The sequence below is a fragment of the Drechmeria coniospora genome, chromosome 01 (assembly GCF_001625195.1).
Source record: "Drechmeria coniospora strain ARSEF 6962 chromosome 01, whole genome shotgun sequence".
In the NCBI taxonomy this organism is placed as follows: Eukaryota; Fungi; Ascomycota; class Sordariomycetes; order Hypocreales; family Ophiocordycipitaceae; genus Drechmeria; species Drechmeria coniospora.
The window spans coordinates 1,884,972-1,905,630 of NC_054389.1; the positions used below are offsets into that span (position 1 = coordinate 1,884,972).

Sequence of the window (20,659 nt, forward strand, 5' to 3'; positions counted from 1 at the left end):
CTGGGCTTGCTTCTCGCTTTGACATCCAAGGCACAAATGCCGATGACGCCCCAGGGAGCTGGCTTTGCTGAAGGAGGATTAGGATCACGGGAAATGCATGTCAGGATTTCGGCCAGCACGTACTCTCCTCTTTTTCTCGATGATTCACCGCACGTTCGCTGCTCGGGCTGTGGCTGCTAGCCGCGGTGCTGCTGCTAAAGCGCCTCTTAGCTCGACTCCGCGATCGATCGGGCTGTGCTCGCATGCTGGACTCCGGCCGCTGACCCCTCTTCATGAGGTCCAAAGGTTGGGAGTGAGGGTCCCTCGGGATGAGGTTATGCTGTCCAGGTGCCGCGTTGCTCGGGCCCGGTTGGCTGCCGGACGAGGTGGTGACAGTGACGCTCGACAGGCTGGCCTCGGAAGGCGCAGAGCCTATCGTTTTTCCAGACGACATCAGACTTGGGACCGAACGAGGCGGTGCTCCAGGTTCCGAACCGGAGATGGTAGGCGACGAGTTTCGGCCGCCGCGGACGGAGCCAAAGGAGTAGAGGGAGTTCCCGGACAGGCGCTTAGACTGGATATCAGAGATGGTCGACGTCAACGGCAGTGCAGGCTCGGACAGGTATGGGTTGGCAACGCTGTCGAAGGTGGATGCAAGTCGCTGGCGGGGCGTTTCCGTGTCGTCGGGCGGCGAATGGGGTTCTCCGACGAGATCTTCGCTCCAGGCGTCCGATGTGCCCGACTGCCTCCGGCTGTGCAGTCGCAGGGTTTGAGAAGCTCGTAGGGAAATTGGTGGTGAGCTGGAAGCGGCGGAGACGCTGGATCGTTCGGCGTGGACCTCCGAAGTACCCGGTTCAGCATACCGACTCTTGCTAGCGGGGGTGGAGCTGTTCAGAGAGGACGCCGAGATGCTGCGGGCATGCCGATGTCCTGACTCGTGCTGCTGCGGCTGCTGCGGCTGCTGCTGCTGCTGCTGCTGCTCCTGTTGTTGCTGCGAGCGCGGCTGCTGTCGTTGGTGAGGGAAAAGCGACGTCGTCGAGGGGAGGGAGGATGAGATGGTGCGTCTTCGAGAACTGTCCGGCTCGGAGGGTTCGACAGCGGAGGATGGCTGCTGGCGACGATGATTGTTCGTACTCGTGCTGCTAGTTCTATATCTCGGCGTACTTGTATGTCTCGCATCATCGGTGGAGGGGGAGGCGGTGGAGGGATTTGACGATGGAGGGTCCATAGCTGCAGTGGAGGCGCTGGGCCTCTGGCCGGGAAAAAAAAGTCTGTCCCCAGGACTGGTAGGAGCGAAAAGGTGGTTCTTGGGTCCTTGGGCGCTTGGCGAGTGAGTGACTCGCCGGCAGGGTCGAACGCAACTCGTTTCGAGCTGGATCCGTCAACTGTCGTCCATCGGCAAGGCAGGTGAGGATGAGCGTCCAAGCGACCGAAACCGTCGGCGGGTGGAAGGGTGAGGAACAGGAGGGTTTGGCCGAGCGTAGGCACATTTAAGTTAGGCTCTCTCCTGCCACAGCGCCTACCAGCGGTTTCTTAGGCCAGCCATGCCAGGCCATGCCGTAGTGCGCATCACATACCTGTGCACTCTGCTCGTCCAAGGCTGTGGAAGATGTCTAGCTAGATGTGTGGTTATGGCACATACATATATCTGGTCTAGTCCCCGGTGTCGCACTACCGATACACACATATGCCTCGTTGCTTTGTTCCGTTGCCATTGCTGACCATGCGAATGCGAACCAGGCAATCGGGGCAGCAATTGGCGGGGCATCCGAGGCTTCTCCAGGTCACTCACTCATCCAGCTCCAGGTCGTCGGATCGGCTGCAGGTGAAGACGCATAGCTTGGGTGCAACCCCTGCTCCCGTCCATTCCAGCAAGAAAGATGGTTTCCATCGGAGCCTTTTTTAAAGAGCGTCAATTTATTGTGCCTCATGAGTTGCCCACACCAATCAAGTCACGCAGAGGCAGGCAAGGCAGGCAGAAAGTCGCTGTGCACGAAAACGGGACATGCGATCATCCATATGCAACGATGGGAATGAATGCTCTGCTTCCATGATTGCAAGAAAGCTGCACGCATCATGATCTTAATGAGACATGTTTTCGGTGGTTGGTCGTCATCGTCGCAGGAAGAAGGGTTGATTCGTGGGCAGGCTTCCCTTCCGCATGCATCCTTGAGCATTCAGGGGGCGGGTAGTAAGTACACAAAGCCGACACGTAAGTACAGTACTCCGTACTAAGTACTGTAATAGTTTATAATTACTAGACTCAGGTGCCAAGTGCCTAAGTACTACCACTACTAGCACTTCTAGACTCTACAACTAAGTACTTGCAAGTACAGCCCGAGTACATGTACATGTACATGTGTTGATAAGAATGCTAGGTGTGTTACTAAGTAGTAGTACATGAAACACGTACATGCTTCGTGTCTGCAGGCACTTTCCCCGCTGTCCTTTGTTGCAATTGAGAATGTGTTTCGACTGATGAAGTCGTCACGGACCACTCAGAATTGCTTCGTATGTAAATAAATATGTACATATATATATATATATTCTGTGTGCATCACACAAGAATAATTCAGGCAAACATGAAAGAAATATTACTGTAATACCCTTCCTTGTCGTACAATGACACTGAAATTCACCGTCCAAAGTGCTGGAGCAATATTAGGCACTACGCCGAAAATAGCCCGCGCGTTCCATAGAGAATGAAATAGAGGGGCGGCAGAAAACCACGCTCACCGCCCAATTTTTTCTGGATCGCACGACCCCAAAGCTTCCATTCAAGACATGAACAGACAAGGCAAGGAACGGTCCAGTGTCGGAGCATCGCTGCGACTTGATTTCCGAGAGTTCCTATACATCAAGATGCCGCACGCCAGCACCGATGGCCCCCTGGCTAAGCGCCAAAAGGTCACTTCCGTCGACAACCCGGTCAAGACGTTGAGCAACGCCTCTCGAATCTTTGCCCCATTTCGGGTACGCCATCCATCCATCTACTCCGTCTGTCGCTCGCTGCGTTGCGACGACGACGGGCCTCAGCTGCTTGTGTCATCGTGTCGATGTGAAGGAAACTAATCATCTCCCTAGACTGTGGGCCTCGTGTCTCCTACGGCCGTCCCCTTCACGTCCATCCCGCTCGGCAAAACAAGCTTCCAGATCACGACATCGGTCGGGAAGTCGCTGCAGACGTATGACTTGCGCCGCGGTCTCAATCTCGTCTTCGTCACCCGTCCCCAGACCCCCTTTAACATCACGGCCTCCTTTGCGTGGAACAAACAACTCCTCGCGGCATGGGGTGGTTCCGGAAAGGGCGAATCCCAGGGCATCTGGCTTTTCCAGAGGGGCAAGAAAGTCGATGAACTGGCTCTTCCGTCCGATATGACCGAGCCAATCACCCAAATCCTCGTTTTCGGAACCTGGATCGTCGCCGTTGCAACGACAAGAATCGAAGTTTTCAAATCTGCCACCCTTGAGCACTACACGACGATTCACACAGTGACGGCCAGCAATAGTGGCAACCACATCACTGGCGGCATCACGAGCATGCCGACTTTTTTGAACAAAATTTTTGTCGGTCGAAAGGACGGTTGGGTGGAAATATGGAACATCAGCACCGGCAAACTCATCTTCACCATCCTGCCGCCCACGCCGGACTGCGGCTCCGTCACCTGCCTCGAGCCAACGCCGGCACTGTCCCACATGGCCATCGCCTACTCTGAGGGGCCCTTGGTCATCATCAACGTCCTCACCGGCAAGCGCGTGGTCGAGGTTGAGGCTGGGAACCCGGAGGCCCCCGTTTGCAGCATATCCTTCCGCACCGACGGAATGGGCGCCGGCAACGATGGTCGAAAGGATGGTGTCATGGCTACGGCCACCTCGGCAACCGGAGATGTGACATTCTGGGATCTCAACGGCGGAGGCCGTGTAATGGGTGTCTTGCGCAGTGCCCACAACCCACCATCCCAGGATGGCGGCAGAATCCGAGGCGGGGTGAGCAAAGTCGAGTTCTTGGCTGGCCAACCCGTCATCGTCACGAGCGGACTGGACAACTCGCTCAAGACGTGGATTTTTGACACGACTCCCTTCTCCCCCGTTCCTAGGATCCTGCATTCCAGAAGCGGCCATTCCGGCCCCGTCAACTGCCTTCAGTTCCTGCCGACCGACTTTGACGGTCCCGAGGCCGGCAACAAGTGGCTGCTCTCTGGTGGACGGGACAGGAGCCTGTGGGGCTGGAGTTTGCGTCAGGATGGCCAAAGCACGGAGCTCAGTCAGGGAAACATTCGCAAGAAGGCCAAGAAGGCCGGTATCCTCTCCGCGAGCACATTGGCACATGGTCCGACGACGACGTTGGAGGACCTCAAGGCCTCGGAGATTACCTGCATCGCTTCTTCTCTCAACCGTGATGGTGGCATTGGCGCGATACCGGGGAAGCTGCCGATCTGGCTGAAGGAGCACAAGAGACAGAAGGTTACCGATGCCGAGGTCAGCGGCATGACCGGCTGGGAGAGCGTCGTCACCGCCCACAAGAACGATCCCTATGCCCTCACCTGGTTCTGGGGTAGGAAACGGGCGGGCCGTTGGGCCTTCAAGACGGGGGATGACACGAACGTCTCGACGGTGGCCATCAGCCCATGTGGAACCTTTGCTCTCGTCGGTTCGGAAGGGGGGTGCATCGAAATGCACAACCTTCAGTCCGGCGTCCGTCGGCAGCGGTTCCCGTCCAAGCTGTCCCCCGAGCAGGCGAGACAACTTCGGCTGCAGCAGCTGCGCCAGGCGGACGACGTCGCTCAGCTGCAGTCCGGCACTGGCCAAAAGTTCCCTCCGGGCGTTGGCCGGCACACGAAAGCGGTGACTGGAATCGTCGTCGATTCGATGAACAAGTTGATCGTATCCTGTTCCCTCGACGGCAAGATCAAGTTCTGGGACTTTCTGACGGGAACGCTGCTGGAGCAGATCGACTGGGCGCCCATGACGGCCCCCACAGCTTGCCGGTACCACGCGGCCAACAACCTGCTGGCGTTTGCGTGCAACGACATGTCCATCCGCATCGTCGACATGGAGACGAAGAAGACGATCCGAGAGTTCTGGGGCCCGCAGGATGCCATCAACGACCTGTGCTTCTCCAACGACGGCCGTTGGGTGATTGCGGCGTCTCGCGACCGCGTGGTTCGGATCTGGGATCTGCCCACGAGCCACCTGATCGATGCCATCCGTCTGGAGAAGCCTTGCACGGCACTTTCCATGTCGGCCACCGGCGAGTTTCTCGCCGCCTGCGTCGAGGACGAACCGGGCGTCGCCATCTGGACGAACAAATCCCTGTTCAAACGTATCCCGACACGCCAAATATCGGAGAAGGAAATCGGCCTGGTCGCTGCGCCGACGGTATCTGGAGAAGGGAATCAGGGCATGCTCGAGAGTGCCTACGAGGAGGATGAGCAGGATGCCGACGATGCCGTCGTAGCGCCTTCGGTTGAGCAGCTGAGCTCGGAGCTGATGACGTTGAGTCTCGTTCCGAAAAGTCGCTGGCAGACGTTGCTGCATCTTGATCTGATCAAGGAGCGCAACAAGCCAAAGGAGGCGCCCAAGGCTCCGGAGAAGGCACCCTTCTTCCTCCCCTCGACGAGGGACGCGCAAGTCCAAGGTCAAAAGGGGGGCAGCAAGACGGCTGAAGACGGCGCCAACTCGCGCATTACCAAACTCGACAACGCTCGCTTCGAAGAGCTGTTCTCCTCCAAGCTGCGTGATGCAGCGACGACGAACAACTGTAGGTTTAACTCCCTTGCTCTCAACCCGATCGCCACCGACGCTGACATGGACGTAGACGACGAGTTCATCGAGCATTTGAAATCCCTGTCGCCGTCGAGTGCCGATCTCGAGCTACGGTCCCTGTCCGTAGGGGACGGTGATGAGGCAACTAACGAGCTTCTGCTGTTCATCCTAGCCTTGACGGCCCGTCTCAAGGCCCGCAAGGATTACGAGCTGACGCAGGCGTGGATGACGGTCTTCCTTCGACTTCACTTCGATGTCGTCATGGAAAGCGAGATGCTGCTGGCTGCGCTGAAGACGTGGAAATCGCACCAGTCGCAGGAATGCAACCGGCTGGATGACCTTGTCGGGTACTGCAGCGGTGTTGTGGGCTTTCTCAGGAGCCCACGGACGTAGAACCTTAGTCTTCCGATGGTGTATCCGATGCCATGGTTGGTCGAATCGGACGAGAAATTGGTTTGTCACGAAACGGAAATGCTGGGCGACGGGTTTGAGTCGACGGGTACATCTCCCAATAGCTGGATGTTGATATCAAGCAGTCAGTTGGGGGAGCATGTTTTTCGATCGAGGAGTAGCGCAATACGTTGTGAAGACAAAACTGAACAAGGAAATGGTCGTTTGAGCAGACGTGAGTTCATACCGTATCTGATGCTATTGCTGTCCGTGACTTGTGGTAAAGGGCACGTCGGATGGAGGAGATGATGTTCTTGGGGAGCGCGGCATACAGCGAGGCAGCATGGTCCGACAACTAACACGCAATGGGTACACGAGAGCATCAAAGTTGCCAAATTGAATATCATCAGCCTATGGAGGTTCGTATCTCTTGCTGAAGGCCAATGATACTATATGTTTGGTCTTTGCTGCTGGTGTCTGGACATCGATGACCGGCGACGAAATCGGGCATATCTACAGGGTAGGCAGCCGTTGACAGGGCCTGTGAGCAAAGGAAGTACAACTACGGAGTACTCTCTGTACTTGCACAGTATGGTGCAGTACGGACTGTTACGGCTCAAGGCTACAAGTAATGATACAAGTATAAGGCCTATTAAGTACTGTATTTACAGTGCTTACAGTAAGTGCTGTAGGTACGGAGTACATGGATTTAACACGTAAGTACGGAGTACTCAGTACTCCGTACTTAAGTGTTAATTACATGCAAGTGCTTGTACTCGGTACATGTGGTGAACTTAGGTGCTTGTACGGAGTACAAAGAGGAAAGGCTCCAGCCGGGCGGGATCCGATGCGGGGCACTGGACAAGGCTCTACAGTATCTAACACCGATCATTATTTTTCTCCAACTGGCTGCAAAATTTCCAGGTGCAACATTGTCAACACCAAAGCAGAACGCGACGATGGGCAAAAATTTCAGAGTAAGCCGAATGCCGCATCTCATCGCCCCAGAAATTGCGCAGAATTGACACGTCTACAGGGAAAGGGTCGACGAGGAGGAGGCGGCGGCCGCGGCGGTGCGCAATCGAATGGAGGATGGCGAGACTACCCGGCAATCCAGAAGGAAAACGAGAAGCTCCAGGAGTACTACGATGCCTTGCTCCAGCTACCGGAGGAGGAGAAGACGCAGTATTGGGACGCGTTGAAGCGCGAGCTCCCCAACAGCTTCCGGTTCTGCGGATCCAAAGGGTACTGACCCCGACCCCCCCTTCCCATACCTTGTTCGACTCCGTCCGTCGTTTTCTAACCTTTGCTCCTCGATAGCCACGCGCTTGCTGTCAAGAGGCTCCTTCAGACGAGATACATTCCCGAAATAGTCAAGATCGAGCAGCAGGATGGCACAGTCGCCAAACCGCCCATGCCCGTGCCCTGGTATCCCGATGAGCTGGCCTGGTGGATGACGACGCCCAAGAACGTCGTCCGCAAGTTCCCCCCCTTCGCCGCTTTCCAGAAATTTCTTGTCTCCGAGACGAGCGTCGGAAACATCAGCCGCCAGGAAGTCGTCAGCATGATCCCGCCCCTGCTCATGGATCTTCAGCCGGGCATGGTCGTCCTCGACATGTGCGCCGCGCCTGGTAGCAAGTCTGCCCAGCTCGTGGAGATGATTCACCGCGGCGAGGAGGCCCGCGTGCGAAAGGTTCTCCGATCCTTTGCGAAGGAGGACGGACTCGATCTCGGCAAGGAGACGCAGGACGAGATCGACGCCGACCTCGAGGCCGACCCATCGGACAACGGCCGAGCCACCGGTCTTCTCATCGCCAACGACTCCGACTACAAGCGCGGCCACATGCTCGTCCATCAGCTCAAGCGACTGTCATCCCCGAACCTCATCGTGACGAACCACGATGCTACGCAGTTCCCCTCACTCAAGCTTCCCTCGACCGACGCCTCCGATAAGCCGGTCTACCTCAAGTTCGACAGAATCCTCGCCGATGTCCCTTGCTCCGGTGACGGAACGCTGCGAAAGAATGCGAACCTCTGGAAGGACTGGAACCCGGGCAACGCACTGGGCCTGCACCTGACCCAGATTCGAATCTTGATCCGCGCACTTCAGCTCCTCAAGGTCGGTGGCCGCGTCGTGTATTCGACATGCAGCATGAACCCGATCGAGAACGAGGCTGTCGTCGCGTCGGCCATCGAGAGGTGCGGAGGTTCGGCCAACGTCGAGATCGTCGACAGTAGCGATCAGCTCCCAGCCTTGAAGCGGGTGCCCGGCATGAAGCAGTGGAAGATTATGGACAAATCGGGACGGATATGGAGTTCTTGGGAGGATGTCGAGAAGTTCGCCAAGGACGAAAACGAGGGAGTCATTCCAGGACGCGTCGTGCAGAGCATGTTCCCCATCGTCGACGGACCCGGATGCCAGGATCTTCCCCTGGACCGTTGCATGAGGGTATACCCCCACCTGCAAGACACCGGCGGCTTCTTCATCACCGTGCTGGAGAAGAAGACCGATTTCAAAGTGAGGAATGAGAATCCGGCCAAGCAGATGCCTGCCAAGTCCAACGGCGCGGCGCCAAAGTCGACCACGACGGAAAAGGCTGCGGAGGCTGCCGAGACTGCAGAGACTGTGGAGGCGCAGCCGTCGGCCCCTGACGCTGCCGAGGCCGTCGAGGCCGTCGCGGCCGTCACATCCGAAGTGGCTGATGCCAAGCAGGATGATCCAGTCGAGGATGAGGGTTCGAAGTCGGGTGTCAAGAGGACGCTCGAGGAAACGGAGGCGGCGGAGGAGCAGGTGACGAAGAAGGCCAAGACCGAGGATGGACCGTCGACAGAAGCCGGTGCCCGAGAGACCGAGATGGTGAGCAAGCCGAAGAGGGGCGGACCTCCCGAGGAGCCCTTCAAGTACCTCGACCCGTCGCACCCCGTCATCCAGAACATCAAGGAGTTCTACAACATCTCGACCCGCTTCCCGGACAACCGGTACATGGTGCGAAACGAGATGGGCGAGCCTGCCAAGGCCATCTACTACACGACGGCGCTGACGCGAGACATCCTGACGGAAAACGAGGGCCGCGGCGTGCGCTTCGTCCACGGCGGCGTTCGAATGTACATGAAGCAGGACGCGCCCTCGGCCGATGTCTGCCGGTGGCGCATCCAGTCCGAAGGCATGCCCATCCTCCAGGGTTATGTCAGCGAGCGGCGTGTCATCCACCTGCGCAACAAGGAGACGCTGCGCAAGCTGCTCATCGAGATGTTCCCGCGCATCTCGGACGGCGCGTGGCAGAACTTTGACGAGATCGGCGAGCAGATCCGCGACGCCGGCATGGGCTGCTGCGTCCTGCGTGTCGAGCCCGACGGCGACGACGCAGACTTTTCCGAGCGCATGGCCCTACCGCTGTGGAAGAGTCTTCACTCGCTCAACCTCATGCTGCCCAAGGAGGACCGCGCGGCCATGTTGCTGCGCATCTTCAACGACACCTCGCCGCTCATCAACGTGACGCTGCAGAAGCAAAAGGCGAATGGCCAGCAGCCGGCTGCTGCCAAGACGGAGGAGGCCGCCGAGAGCCTCGCCGTTGCGGATGCGGAGGAGGTGCCTGCGTCGGAGCCCGCGACGGAAGGGCAGCATGATGTCAAGGAGGAATCATGAAGAGGGGGAAGCACCAAAAAGGAGCAAGTCATGGTCAACATAAATCTCTGCGTCTCTCAGTGGCTCGGATGAACGGTAGTGGGATTCGTGTAGTAGTATAGTACGTAGGTGGGGATAGTGCGCAATCTCATCTGTCATGAAGAACATCCTGCACTGTCCTGGAATATCCCACGGTAGACCTGTATAATGGTACATCGCCACGCAGAGGGAGGTTGTGTGCAACATTGACTGACGGTGCCGAAGTATGAGCAGCCCCGGCAGACAGACACAATGGTGGTACTTGCCTGCATCTCGGTCGTTGGCTTGTTCGCCACACGTGCATCATCTACTCATCCAAGAGGCCGACAGCCCAGTGGACGATGCGATCGACGCCCTGACCGTTGATGGCACTGACGGGGATGGCCGCGCAGTTCTTGGTCCAGGCACCGTCGACGCCGCTCGGGTGCGGCACCGTTCCGCTCTTCACCCTCTCGAGGTAGGCCTTGAGGTTGGCAAAGTTGTCCTGGGTGCCGGGCAGGTCTGCCTTGGTGGCGACGACGAACCAAGGCTTTCCGGCAATGTGCAGGGCGGGAGAAGACGTCGGCTCCTCGGCAAGGCCGGGACCGAGGTTCAGCGGACCATGGGCAACGTCGGAAGCGAGGTTCCAGTCGACGCGCGAGTCGACCTCGCGGTCACGCTCCTCGTCGTCGCGCATCTGGGCGTAGAGGCCAACCTCTCGCCACAGGGCGTCGAGGGCGCGGACGGCGTTGCCGGCGGCGAGATCGACGACGAAGGCGAGCAGGCCGGCCCGCTCGACGTGGCGCAGGAAGGCGATGCCGAGGCCGCGGTCGAGGTGAGCGCCCTCGATGAGACCGGGGATGTCGGCGACGGTGAATCGCGTGCGGGCCTCGGCGGCAGGCTCCGTCGGCGTGGCGTGCGGAGCGAGCGGGTGGCGAGGAGTCTTGGGCTGCATCTGGATGGCGGGCCGGCCCGAGTACTTGTCGAGGACGACGGTGCCGATGTTGGGCTGCAGAGTGGTGAAGGCCCAGCTGCCGACGCGGGTGCGGCTGTTGGTGAGGGCGCGCAGGAGGGTGCTCTTGCCGGCGTTGGGCAGGCCGACGAGGCCGACGTCGGCGAGGAGCTTGAGCTCGAGGGCGACGGTCATGGAGACGGCCTCCTCACCCTTGGTGGCGAACAAGGGACGGGGGTGGTCCCTCGAGGTGAAGTGCGGGTTGCCGAGACCGCCGATGCCGCCGGCGGCGAGGAGGATGGGCGCGGGCGTGGGACGCGAGAGGTCGAGATATACGGGGGACGGTGGCTGCTGCAGAAGACGGGTGCGGGTTGGGAGCCGAGGGAAGGATGCGCTCTTCATCTCGGACTTGGACATGCCCGGGTAGAGGAGCCACTTCTGGCGCTGAGGGTCGTCGAGTTCGAGATCGGCGTCCTGCTCGTCCACCCACTGCTCGGCCTGCCTTCTCTTCCTCTCGCCGACGTGCTCCTTCCCGCCCTCGTCCTCGACCGGCTTCGCGACGGGGACCGGAGCCTGCTGCAGCTCCTTCCTCCTCTGCTTCTGGGCCGACTTCCAGGCGGCGATGGTGACGGCCTCGTCGGCGGCCGGGTCCTGGCGGTCGAGCTCGCGGACGATGGTGCCGACGGGGACGGTGATGATGACGTCCTCGCCGCGGGAACCGCCCTTGGCGCTGCCCTGGCCATGCTTGCCACGGCCGGCGCGGACGAAGCGACGGCGGGCGAGCTTGTGGAGCGATGTCTCGCCGTGGGCGGCCTGGATGTAGACGCTGCCGCCGGCACCGCCATCGCCGCCGTTGGGAGGACCGTCGGGCAGGTAGGCCTCGCGCTGGAAGGAGATGCAGCCGCTGCCGCCGCGGCCGGCGCTGAGGGTGAGCTGAGCGATGTCGGCGAAGGAGGGGGCGCTGTAGTCGTCGGGAGCGGGGTTGAGGCGTGACCGAGGGAGGCCGTTGACCGTCTTGGTCGCCGAGGACGAGCAGCGGCACGTTGCGGCTCCGAAGGCTTTGGAGATGGAGAGGGGACGGGGACGGGGACGGAGGAGGGTTGGGTAGAGAAAGGGGGTGAGGGTCAAGGCCATTATGGTGGTGACACACTCGCCCGGGATCCCAGGAGCGGGAGGGATGGTGAAGTAAGGTGGTGATTGAGGGATGCTTGCGTGGCGGCGTCGGAGGTCGAGATGAAAACTGATGAGAAGGTGAATGATTTCTTGACAGCTGATAAGATAAGGAACCCTGGACGCTGATGCGGACAAGATGCACTAATATTACTACTGTACGGAGTGCTCCGTGCTTACAGCAAGTACACCTACTTACTTAGTAGGTAATTACAGCTAAGACGGAGTATTACTCCGTACTGTGCTATTATTACCACATGTACGGAGCACTCCATCAGTAACATTCATTGTCTACGCCGTGCCGTACAGTGTAATTAATTACACAGCGCCCGAAATAGTCGACTTGGGAGGGGCTCCGTGGTGTGGCGGGTGAGCGGAATGGCGGGTGACGGACCGCTGTGGCGCGGCTATCATCTGCCGCTACGAAGTACTGTACAAGGAATTACAACGTAATAACAGCTGCGAACCTACTTGTACTTGAATGCACAACTTGCTTCGTGCCAAGGCGAGTGCGCTGCTGCGATGACTCCGTCGACGACGGCACTGCTGTCCGTTCTCGGCGCACTCGTGCGTTACGGCTACGCCCCCCGGTGCCGTAGTCTGCGCCAAAGGCACCGACGATGAGACCTAGCAACGGTGCGTGAGGCAAGACGAGGCAGAAGGTACGGGCGAAGCAGGGGTACGGAGAGGATGCTGACCGCCACCGTTTGGCCTCACGAAAGCAGTACATGCTGGAACAGTACAGTATCTGCAGCGATGTCAAGACAAGACAAGACATGTACGTGTAGCGGCAGGAGCACAGTAGATGTCTGCATTTACTGTACGGATACGAGGGGCCTATTCTTCGTACCTTTCAGCGCGCCTGCAAGGGATCTGCAGCACGGAACCTGGACACACTTGCACGCATACGTGTGGTGTTTGAACAGACTACGAGCACGAGCGGATGAGAGGCATCTCCGTGAAAGTGTAGTGGCAGTATTTCTGCTTCCCTGAGCAGGCTCCGTCTGGACGCATGCCGCGAGCACTTGTAGTGGTTTGGACGCTGCTGCTGCTGCTTGCGCAACTTGCTCCCAGCCATGCCGAGCACGCGGACACGAACGTACAGGCGGAGACGTAATACTAGTAACATGCCATCGTGCCCGAACTCGCAGCTCTCGCACCCAAATGCAACGGTGGTGAATCCGGGCCAATCAATCATGCCATTGCTGCCTTTCTCTCTTTTCCCATCTCTCATCGGCCATCGGCAGAGCAGAGCAGGCTCCAACGTTGCCCTGCTTGATTGGTACCTCGGTACTCCGTACTGTACGTGTACAGTGAGCTCTGTGAAATCATGGCGCCTACTTCGGAGCACAGATGTCTCGGTATGTTTGCGGTACATGGTACCTACGAGTACTGCCCTCGTCCGTACCCCCGCTGCATCTTGTTCACCCCACGTTCTCGACGGGATCATCTTCAGGCAATTCCCACCCGCGACCACCGGTTATTTAATACCTTTCTAGCACCCAAAGTCCGCATCATTGCCAGTGGTATTCAGTGCTGGAACCCTACCTGCTAGGTACTTGGTACCTACATAGTACCTACGAATTTGCTGCCACGACTGCCGATTATCCCGAGCTTGACGTGTACGGTACAGCACGGTTCGGCATTCACCACTGCGACGTGCCAGCTGCTCCCCCCGCAGCGACACCCCCGCTGGCGGTAGCATCCTTGACACCACCACCACCACCACCACCGCCGCCGCCGCCGCCGCCGCCGCCCGCACCACCATCGCGAACCATCCCGCCGACCAATCTCACGCACATGCTGCACAGTATATTCCAACCCGAATCGCCCCCTCGACCTCTCCCCCTCCCCTCCTCCCCTCCCTCCCTTGCTTCTCCGTCGAGTCAATCTGCATACCCACCCACTCCTCTGCATCCCCCCTGCCGGTCCGGATTCGAGCCACGACAGCTCGTCCCAGTGGCTCCACGACCTTGCTCTTCTCCTCATTGAGCAACATTCTCTGCCTCTCGCTGGACCGACGACCAAGTATTCCACTCCATCCCCCCCCCCCCCCCCCCCTCTCGCCTCCCATCGCATCATCAACCTATCGAGTCGGCCAAGGCTGGGAGACCTGTTCTGGCGCGATACATGCGTATGCATGCACGAGTCGGCTCCGTCTTCGCTCGGCCCTCCATCTCCTACCTACTAATCTGTGGCCACCATCCATTCACTGCTACCTCTAGCACTGCCGCCAACAGCAGCAGCAGCAGCAGCAGCAGCAGCAGCAGAAGCACCGGTACCTCCACCACTACGAAGCTGGCCGCTGGCTGTTAGTGCTTAAAGTTACTTGCTTATCAGGTGAGCCTCCCTTTTCCAGCTGCTCCAACCTCTCCTCTCCTCCTCCACCACCTCCTGCTGCTTCTCCTCCTCCTCCTCCTCCTCCTCCTCCTCCTCCTCCTCCTCCTCCTCCTCCTCCTCCTCCTCCTCCCTCCTGGCAACAATCCACTACCACCACCATCGCCATCACCATCACCATCGCGACCGCCATCACCATCACGACCGCCATCGCCATCGCCATCACCACCATCTCCCTCCCCCCTACTCCACACCTTCGGGTGTTACCAACTGGGGGCTTCATCGCAGCACGTCACCCCCCATGAGCCTCTCGCGCCCGATTCCGCAACAGAGGGAGAGCCGTTCTTGCTCGCCGACGCGCTCTGATGCATGTTTCCTGTGATATTTTCATGCCTCCCCCCGTGTAGCATATGCTTGTGCTTCGTTCACCCTCTCTGCCCCGTCCGCTGCGAGCTCCATGCCCAACCACGGCCTTCTCGACGACATCGGCTCTCCTGGCTCACGCAATGTACAGTAGAGACTTGAAACCGAACCGGACCAGGGCCGGCTTCATCAGGATGGATCCCAATTGCGCCATTTGTAATGCCCCGGCCACCATGGGATGCGACTGTGAGGCCAAGGGCCTCGAGATCGCCATTCGCCAGGCCGAGGACCGCATGATGCGCTCCATCTACTCTGACATACGGTACGGCCTAACCTCGACGCTCACACCCGTCATCCAACTTTTCTCTGCTTCCTTGCCTCCATCGTCATGCCGCTAACGAGCGGACCCCAGCGCTTGGGTTCGCGCCCACGCCCAAGACTACGTGCTCGAATACTTCCGCCTCCTGTCCGAGCGACGCAAGAACGCGCACACGTCGCACCTCGACCAGATGACGGCCCATACCTTCTACCACTACAACGCCCCGCCGCACCCGAACCAGATCGCCGACGCCCAGGCCACGCTCAAGCGCGGCCTCGACGACGACTGGCAGGCCTCGGTCCAACGCTACCCCGAGATCCTCGAGTATTACTTTGGCCTCGTCGAGCTGACCATCCCCGACGACAACGACTCTGCCGTCAAGGACCCGCCCCTGAGCGCCCTCAACGGCCAGCGAAAGGCGATGAGGAGGCGGACCGTCGCCGAGGGCCTGCCCTCGAGCGACAGCAGAGGAAGCCGAGGCGGTGGTGAGGCCCCGTACGACACCACCCCAGCGCCGCCGCCGCCGCCGCCGCCGCCGTTTGATGACCGATCCCTGGGGCTCGAGAGGCGAAACTCATCACGCCGATCGAGGATGCCCTCCCGCCCTTCGACCTCCTATTACGCCTCATTCCCCTGACCGTCGCCCCTCGTCTCCTTGCGGGTCAACACAACCCAGCCCGGCCTGCACAGCGTCTGTCTCCTACGCTGCCCGTCTGCTGGCAGCCCATCATCCCCCCCCCCCCCCCCCCCCCATTCCATCCTTTTCTTTTCCCCGACAGCATGAATGCATCAAAGATTGGAGTACCGCCTTCCTGTCCTTGTACCAAATGACGACCGGCATGACGAAAATGGCGATGAAGTCTGGAATAGAAAGCATGCCTTGACGTCCTCTGGCGTGCGCCATGGCCGTCACCGAATGAATCAATGAATGAAGCATGATAGACCATTACGAGACGGAGCATGGTAACGAGTCAATGACGGCGGCTAATGAACATGACATCTGCAATATGCAATATCCCATGTACATTCTTAGTTTCCATCAAACATATGAACGCGTCCGAGATGGATGCACCCCTACTCATCTCTTCATTCGAGCGGGCCCCCCTGAATGCCATGTTCCAGAGACGACGTAGGCTGTCATGCAGTCGGAGCGACGGACAGGATAGAGCAGCACGGCACAAATCGAAATGCCTCCCTCCCCTCTCCCTCACAAGCAGATCAAATGTCACGCATGTGCAGTCGTGCTCACATGGCGAATAAATAGCGAACAGCAAGCACCACTCTCCCCTGCGCTGTTGTCAAGGTTTTGCTCACGCCGGATATGAGAACGCAAATTGAACAGATTCCTAGTTCCACTCTCTTCCTTCCTCCCCCCTCCCCTTTCCCGTACCCCTTTTTACGCAACCACCTGGCGCCCGGTGAGCGTCGACTAAATGGTTGCGCGCCTTGAAGCTGGTGGCTAATGATGCAGTTGGAGCTGATGCGAGATCCAACGTGCTCGCACGGCGGTCACGCCCCTTACTTGTCGGCAATGGAGGCGCCCTTGACGGCGGCGACGACTTCCTCGACCTTGTCGTCGCCATCGACGCCATCCGCGCCCGCTTGCTCGAGCTTCTCAATCTCCTTCTTGGCCTTTTCAATGTTCTGCATCGCAACGTCAGCAAGCGTTTCCTTTCCTTGGCCACCGCCCATCCGTCACTACGTACCCGCTGCGTCTGGGCCATCTGGTCAGACTTCCAGTGGTCCAGCTTGGCCTTGACCTTCTCGATGAAGCCCGGCACGTCGTCGCTGCTCATCGGCGGCTCGACGCCGATGAAAGCAGAGTCCTCCACCACCGAAGGCGGGCAGCTGAAGGCCTTGGCCCCCGCCCCGTTGACGCCGCCCTTCTTGCCCTTCTTGCCCTTCTTCGCCGCCGGCAGGTACTCCTCGTCGCGGTCCTCCTTGCGGAGCAGCTTCGTGCCCTTGAGCGCCGATTGATCGACGGTCCGCTGCGCCTGGGCGCCGAGGCCGCTGTCCGCCATCAGCGGGCCCTTCTCCGTCTTGTGCGTCGGGTCGAGGAACTGGAGCAGGCTGTGGGCCCGGCGGATCTCCTCGAGGTAGGCAGGGTCGCTCGCCTCGGCCAGGACACGCTCGGCCACCACCTTCTTCTTGTCCTTGTTGTACTGCTCCTGCTCGGCCTTTCGGCGCTCCTGCTGCCTTTGCCGGGCCTCGCGCTCGTGCGCCTGGTAGGCCTTCTTCTGACCGTAAAAGTCGTCCTTGAGCTTCTTGATGGCCGCGTAGGTGCCCTGCTGCTCCGTCTGCAGCTTGGAACGCTCGTCCCGGAGGCTGTTGATGCCCTTGTAGGCTTCGTCCTGCTCGGCCTTGATGGCGTCGAGCTCGGCCTGGACCTTGTTGTACTGCTCCGACATGGCCTTCTGCTCGGGGTCCTCCATGCTGTCCTTGATCTCCTTGATCTTGGCGCGAAGCTCGTCGATCTGCTTCTGGGAGTCGTCGAACTGGCCAAAGTTCTTGCGCAGCTTGCGCAGGCTCGAGATGTCGCTGAGCGCCTTCTTCTCGTCCACGAGCTTCATGGTGCCCGAGTTGACCTGCTTGTCGAGGCTCTCGATCTGGCGGTCAATGTCCTCGGCGCTCTTGAAGGGCACCTTGGCCTTGGCCGTCTTCTGCTCCGCGATGCGGCTCCGAACCTGTTCATCGAGACGCTTGATCTGGTCGAGCTTGCCGGTGCGGGCCGACTTGCCACCCGCTTGCTTCTGGCGGATCTCGTTGGCCTGGGCGATGAGCTCCTGCCGGCGCTTCTGCGCCGGGTTCTGCTGCTCCTTGTTCTTGTTGGGCATCGCAATGTCGATCTTGGCCCTGATGGCGTTCTGCAACGACGGACGGACGAGCGTCGGTCAGTCAAGCGAACCATGGGCGTGCCGGGGCATGAAGGCCTACCAATCGGTCCATGGATGCCTTGTGCGCCTTCTCGGCCTTTGCGAGCTCCTCCTTGAAGAGGTTCTCGTCAGGCCGCGTCGGGCGCGACGACTCGGCGGCCGCTGGGGCCTTTGCGGGAGCACTTTCGGCCATCGTGTCGTGTCGTCGTGGTGCTGCGTGTACCTAGGGCGGGGGAGGCGGGGGAGGCGACGCGAGTCGATGAGGCAAGGACCCGTGATGCGAAGGCCGGGATGAGTCCGTGGAGCAGGAATTCCTCCTCGCAAAAAGGAGAAGTGAGGGCTGAGGAGCGAGGGAGTTGGGGTGACGGACGATGCTGTGCGCTGTCGAAAAATGCGACGTCGGGCAAAATATAAATTCCTCCTCCTCAGCAGCCGGACGGATGGACGGTGGACAGGTAGAGCGGACACGAGCCCTGGAAACGAGCTGTGTCGGTGACTTGTGCTCCCCACCATTCGCGATTACAGCGGGCGGCTACAGCGGCCTTGTGGACCGACCGACTTGAGTTCTAACCCTTGTGGCTGGCCTGAAACCCCGCGCCATTGAGGTGGCATTTAATACAGCTCGGAGGGCACCCGAGTACCACCCATGTACCTACTCCCCAGGGAGTGGTGGGCAAGCACAGCAATGGCGGGAGTACCGGGTACCAAGCAGGTACAAGCACAGGCACAATCCTGCAGCGCCGGATGATCAACCCAGGAGCGGGCACTTGTGTACTTGGTATTACGGAGTACAGACTCCGTAGGATACAGTACAAGTACACCTACATATACTCCGTACTGGTACCTGTACGGAGTAGAGTACTGATCTAAGTAAGTACAGTACTTAAGTAACTACCACCGTACTCCGTACAGTACGGAGTATACCCCGTAAGTACAGCTTCGAGCTACTGTACTTCAGTAAGTACTTAAGCAAGTACTGTCCTTACATGTACTTACTGTATACAACTACGGAGTACATGCGAGTACTTGTACCAAGTACCAGCGATATCCCATGTGTGGGGCCGGCGACTTCCATTTCCGACCATCGAGTCACATGACCAAGTCCCTTTGTTCTTGGAGCGCCAGGTAGGCAGGCGTCAAGCGGTGCGAAAACGAGCTTCTCCTGGCTGATAGAAGGCTGATAGGTCGACCCCCCAACGTCAAACAATTTTCCACCTACTTTCAACGGTCGCCCACCAAACCGCCTCCCCCCCCCTCGGTCTTTGCATCCCGGACAGCACCCATCCGCTCCTCCGTGTCGCGCAGGCTACAATCCTTCGCGACCATGGACTACAGTACTCCCAGCGATGGCAAATCGAAAGAGGTGGTGAGGCTGTGGCGAGCGTGGAGGACTGTGCACGAGATGGTGGCCGACAGAGTAGGTGCCACCGCAAGCCTCGTCCGGAGCAGGGGAGCAGTCTGTTTCTTGCCTGTATCAAGTCTCACCGGTTCTTTAGGAGTACGAGCTCGCCGAGGACGAAGTCAACATTTCCCTGGAGCGCTTCCGCGACGAATACTGCAATCCCGATGGATCCGTCAAGTACGACCCCCCCCCCCTCGGATGCCTTCTCACCCATTCACTTCGCTTCGTACCGTCAACCGTCGTCGCCTGACCTTTCTTCACAGCCGCGCAAAACTACAATTCTCTGCCCGGCCGAGCGACTCCATGCTCCGTAAAAACACGCCTCCCCCGACGGCGTCGAATCCCGACCCGGTCCCCGACTGCGGCCCCGTCTGGATCGAGTTCCTCACGGACAAACAGTTCGGTGTCGCCCAGATTCGCCAGTTCGCCAAGCACACCATCACCAATAAATACAAGACGGGCATCATGGTCACGCACGTCGCCCTCTCCCCCGCGGCCCGCAAAACTCTTGCTAGCGTGGAAAGCCTTGCCAAGATCGAATGCTTCCTCGAGGATGACCTGCTCGTCAACATCACCCACCACGAGCTCGTGCCGCGGCACGTGCTCCTCTCGCGCGAAGAGAAGACGGCGCTGCTCAAGCGATATCGACTCAAGGAGACGCAGTTGCCGCGCATCCTGCAAAAGGACCCCGTCGCGCGCTATCTCGGCCTGAAGCGAGGCCAGGTGGTCAAGATCATCCGCGTCAGCGAGACGGCCGGCCGGTACGCCAGCTACAGGCTCTGCGTCTAGGGACCTCGTGGGCGAGGCCGCGGATGGCTCGAAGTTGCCGGCGCGACCGGTTTGGCGACGAGATGGCTGCGTACGACCAAGCCGGAGGTACCGCCGGGAGGCCAAGTTGGGGGGGGGGGGGGGCGTTCGACATGCATTTAGGGATTAAAAGCTGGCGTTATTTAGGGCAACTGGCTGTGTTGCGACATCGTCTTGTACCCGTATCCATACATCATCAATGAGAAAGTATAACAAAACTTTGGGTGCAGACACCCGTCGGCTCACGCTACTCGTCCACTCTGAGGCCAATATCAAACTCGCTTTCGCTTGGGGTATACTCGCGCTAATATATCATCAAAGATCGCCCGCCTTCCTCCGAAGCCTGTCATGGCCCGCAGGACTCTCGCAAGCCATGATGGGCCCTTGACACTTGTGGGTTTTGCCCATCCGCCCTCTCCTCCCTCGGTACGGTAGCAATGAAAACAAAACTGCGCCAGGGTATACGAAAACGAACCAAACGCCAGGTCGATGAGCAGCATGTAGACGTGAAGGGGGAAGAAACATGGTGTAGCGCGACCTGCTCCTGGGACCAGGCATCGCTGCAACGCGCCATCGCTGCTCCGACGACTCTTGGCCGTAGTCGTTGGCATAAAGTAGGAATGGCAATGCGCTTTCGACTTCGGCGACGCGATCGATG

At 59.2% G+C, this 20,659-nt stretch overlaps 8 protein-coding genes across 8 annotated transcripts; 4 read left to right on the forward strand and 4 right to left on the reverse strand.

Moving 5' to 3' along the window:
• Positions 1 to 100: 100 nt before the first annotated feature.
• DCS_00516 (uncharacterized protein) lies at positions 101 to 1,207 on the reverse strand (the record flags this gene model as incomplete). Its single annotated transcript, XM_040797855.1, has 1 exon — positions 101 to 1,207. The coding sequence occupies one exon, from the start codon at positions 1,205 to 1,207 to the stop codon at positions 101 to 103; it is 1,107 nt and encodes a 368-aa protein (XP_040658738.1).
• Positions 1,208 to 2,763: 1,556 nt separating this feature from the next.
• Positions 2,764 to 6,138, forward strand: DCS_00517 (WD repeat containing protein 36; the record flags this gene model as incomplete). Its single annotated transcript, XM_040797856.1, has 2 exons — positions 2,764 to 2,952; positions 3,064 to 6,138. The coding sequence occupies 2 exons, from the start codon at positions 2,764 to 2,766 to the stop codon at positions 6,136 to 6,138; spliced, it is 3,264 nt and encodes a 1,087-aa protein (XP_040658739.1).
• A 956-nt stretch (positions 6,139 to 7,094) lies between these two features.
• Positions 7,095 to 9,781, forward strand: DCS_00518 (methyltransferase; the record flags this gene model as incomplete). The annotated part of the gene is made up of 3 exons (XM_040797857.1): positions 7,095 to 7,112; positions 7,172 to 7,380; positions 7,456 to 9,781. 3 exons carry the CDS (start codon positions 7,095 to 7,097, stop codon positions 9,779 to 9,781), a joined length of 2,553 nt encoding a protein of 850 aa, XP_040658740.1.
• A 325-nt stretch (positions 9,782 to 10,106) lies between these two features.
• On the reverse strand, positions 10,107 to 11,864 carry DCS_00519 (GTPase MTG2, mitochondrial; the record flags this gene model as incomplete). Its single annotated transcript, XM_040797858.1, has 1 exon — positions 10,107 to 11,864. The coding sequence occupies one exon, from the start codon at positions 11,862 to 11,864 to the stop codon at positions 10,107 to 10,109; it is 1,758 nt and encodes a 585-aa protein (XP_040658741.1).
• A 2,361-nt stretch (positions 11,865 to 14,225) lies between these two features.
• DCS_00520 (uncharacterized protein) lies at positions 14,226 to 14,608 on the reverse strand (the record flags this gene model as incomplete). Its single annotated transcript, XM_040797859.1, has 2 exons — positions 14,226 to 14,387; positions 14,534 to 14,608. The coding sequence occupies 2 exons, from the start codon at positions 14,606 to 14,608 to the stop codon at positions 14,226 to 14,228; spliced, it is 237 nt and encodes a 78-aa protein (XP_040658742.1).
• A 225-nt stretch (positions 14,609 to 14,833) lies between these two features.
• Positions 14,834 to 15,556, forward strand: DCS_00521 (serine/threonine protein phosphatase; the record flags this gene model as incomplete). The annotated part of the gene is made up of 2 exons (XM_040797860.1): positions 14,834 to 14,922; positions 15,013 to 15,556. 2 exons carry the CDS (start codon positions 14,834 to 14,836, stop codon positions 15,554 to 15,556), a joined length of 633 nt encoding a protein of 210 aa, XP_040658743.1.
• An 881-nt stretch (positions 15,557 to 16,437) lies between these two features.
• DCS_00522 (uncharacterized protein) lies at positions 16,438 to 17,985 on the reverse strand (the record flags this gene model as incomplete). Its single annotated transcript, XM_040797861.1, has 3 exons — positions 16,438 to 16,563; positions 16,626 to 17,783; positions 17,854 to 17,985. 3 exons carry the CDS (start codon positions 17,983 to 17,985, stop codon positions 16,438 to 16,440), a joined length of 1,416 nt encoding a protein of 471 aa, XP_040658744.1.
• Positions 17,986 to 19,116: 1,131 nt separating this feature from the next.
• DCS_00523 (DNA-directed RNA polymerases II 24 kDa polypeptide) lies at positions 19,117 to 19,983 on the forward strand (the record flags this gene model as incomplete). Its single annotated transcript, XM_040797862.1, has 3 exons — positions 19,117 to 19,209; positions 19,289 to 19,371; positions 19,458 to 19,983. 3 exons carry the CDS (start codon positions 19,117 to 19,119, stop codon positions 19,981 to 19,983), a joined length of 702 nt encoding a protein of 233 aa, XP_040658745.1.
• Between the last annotated feature and the right edge of the window lie 676 nt (positions 19,984 to 20,659).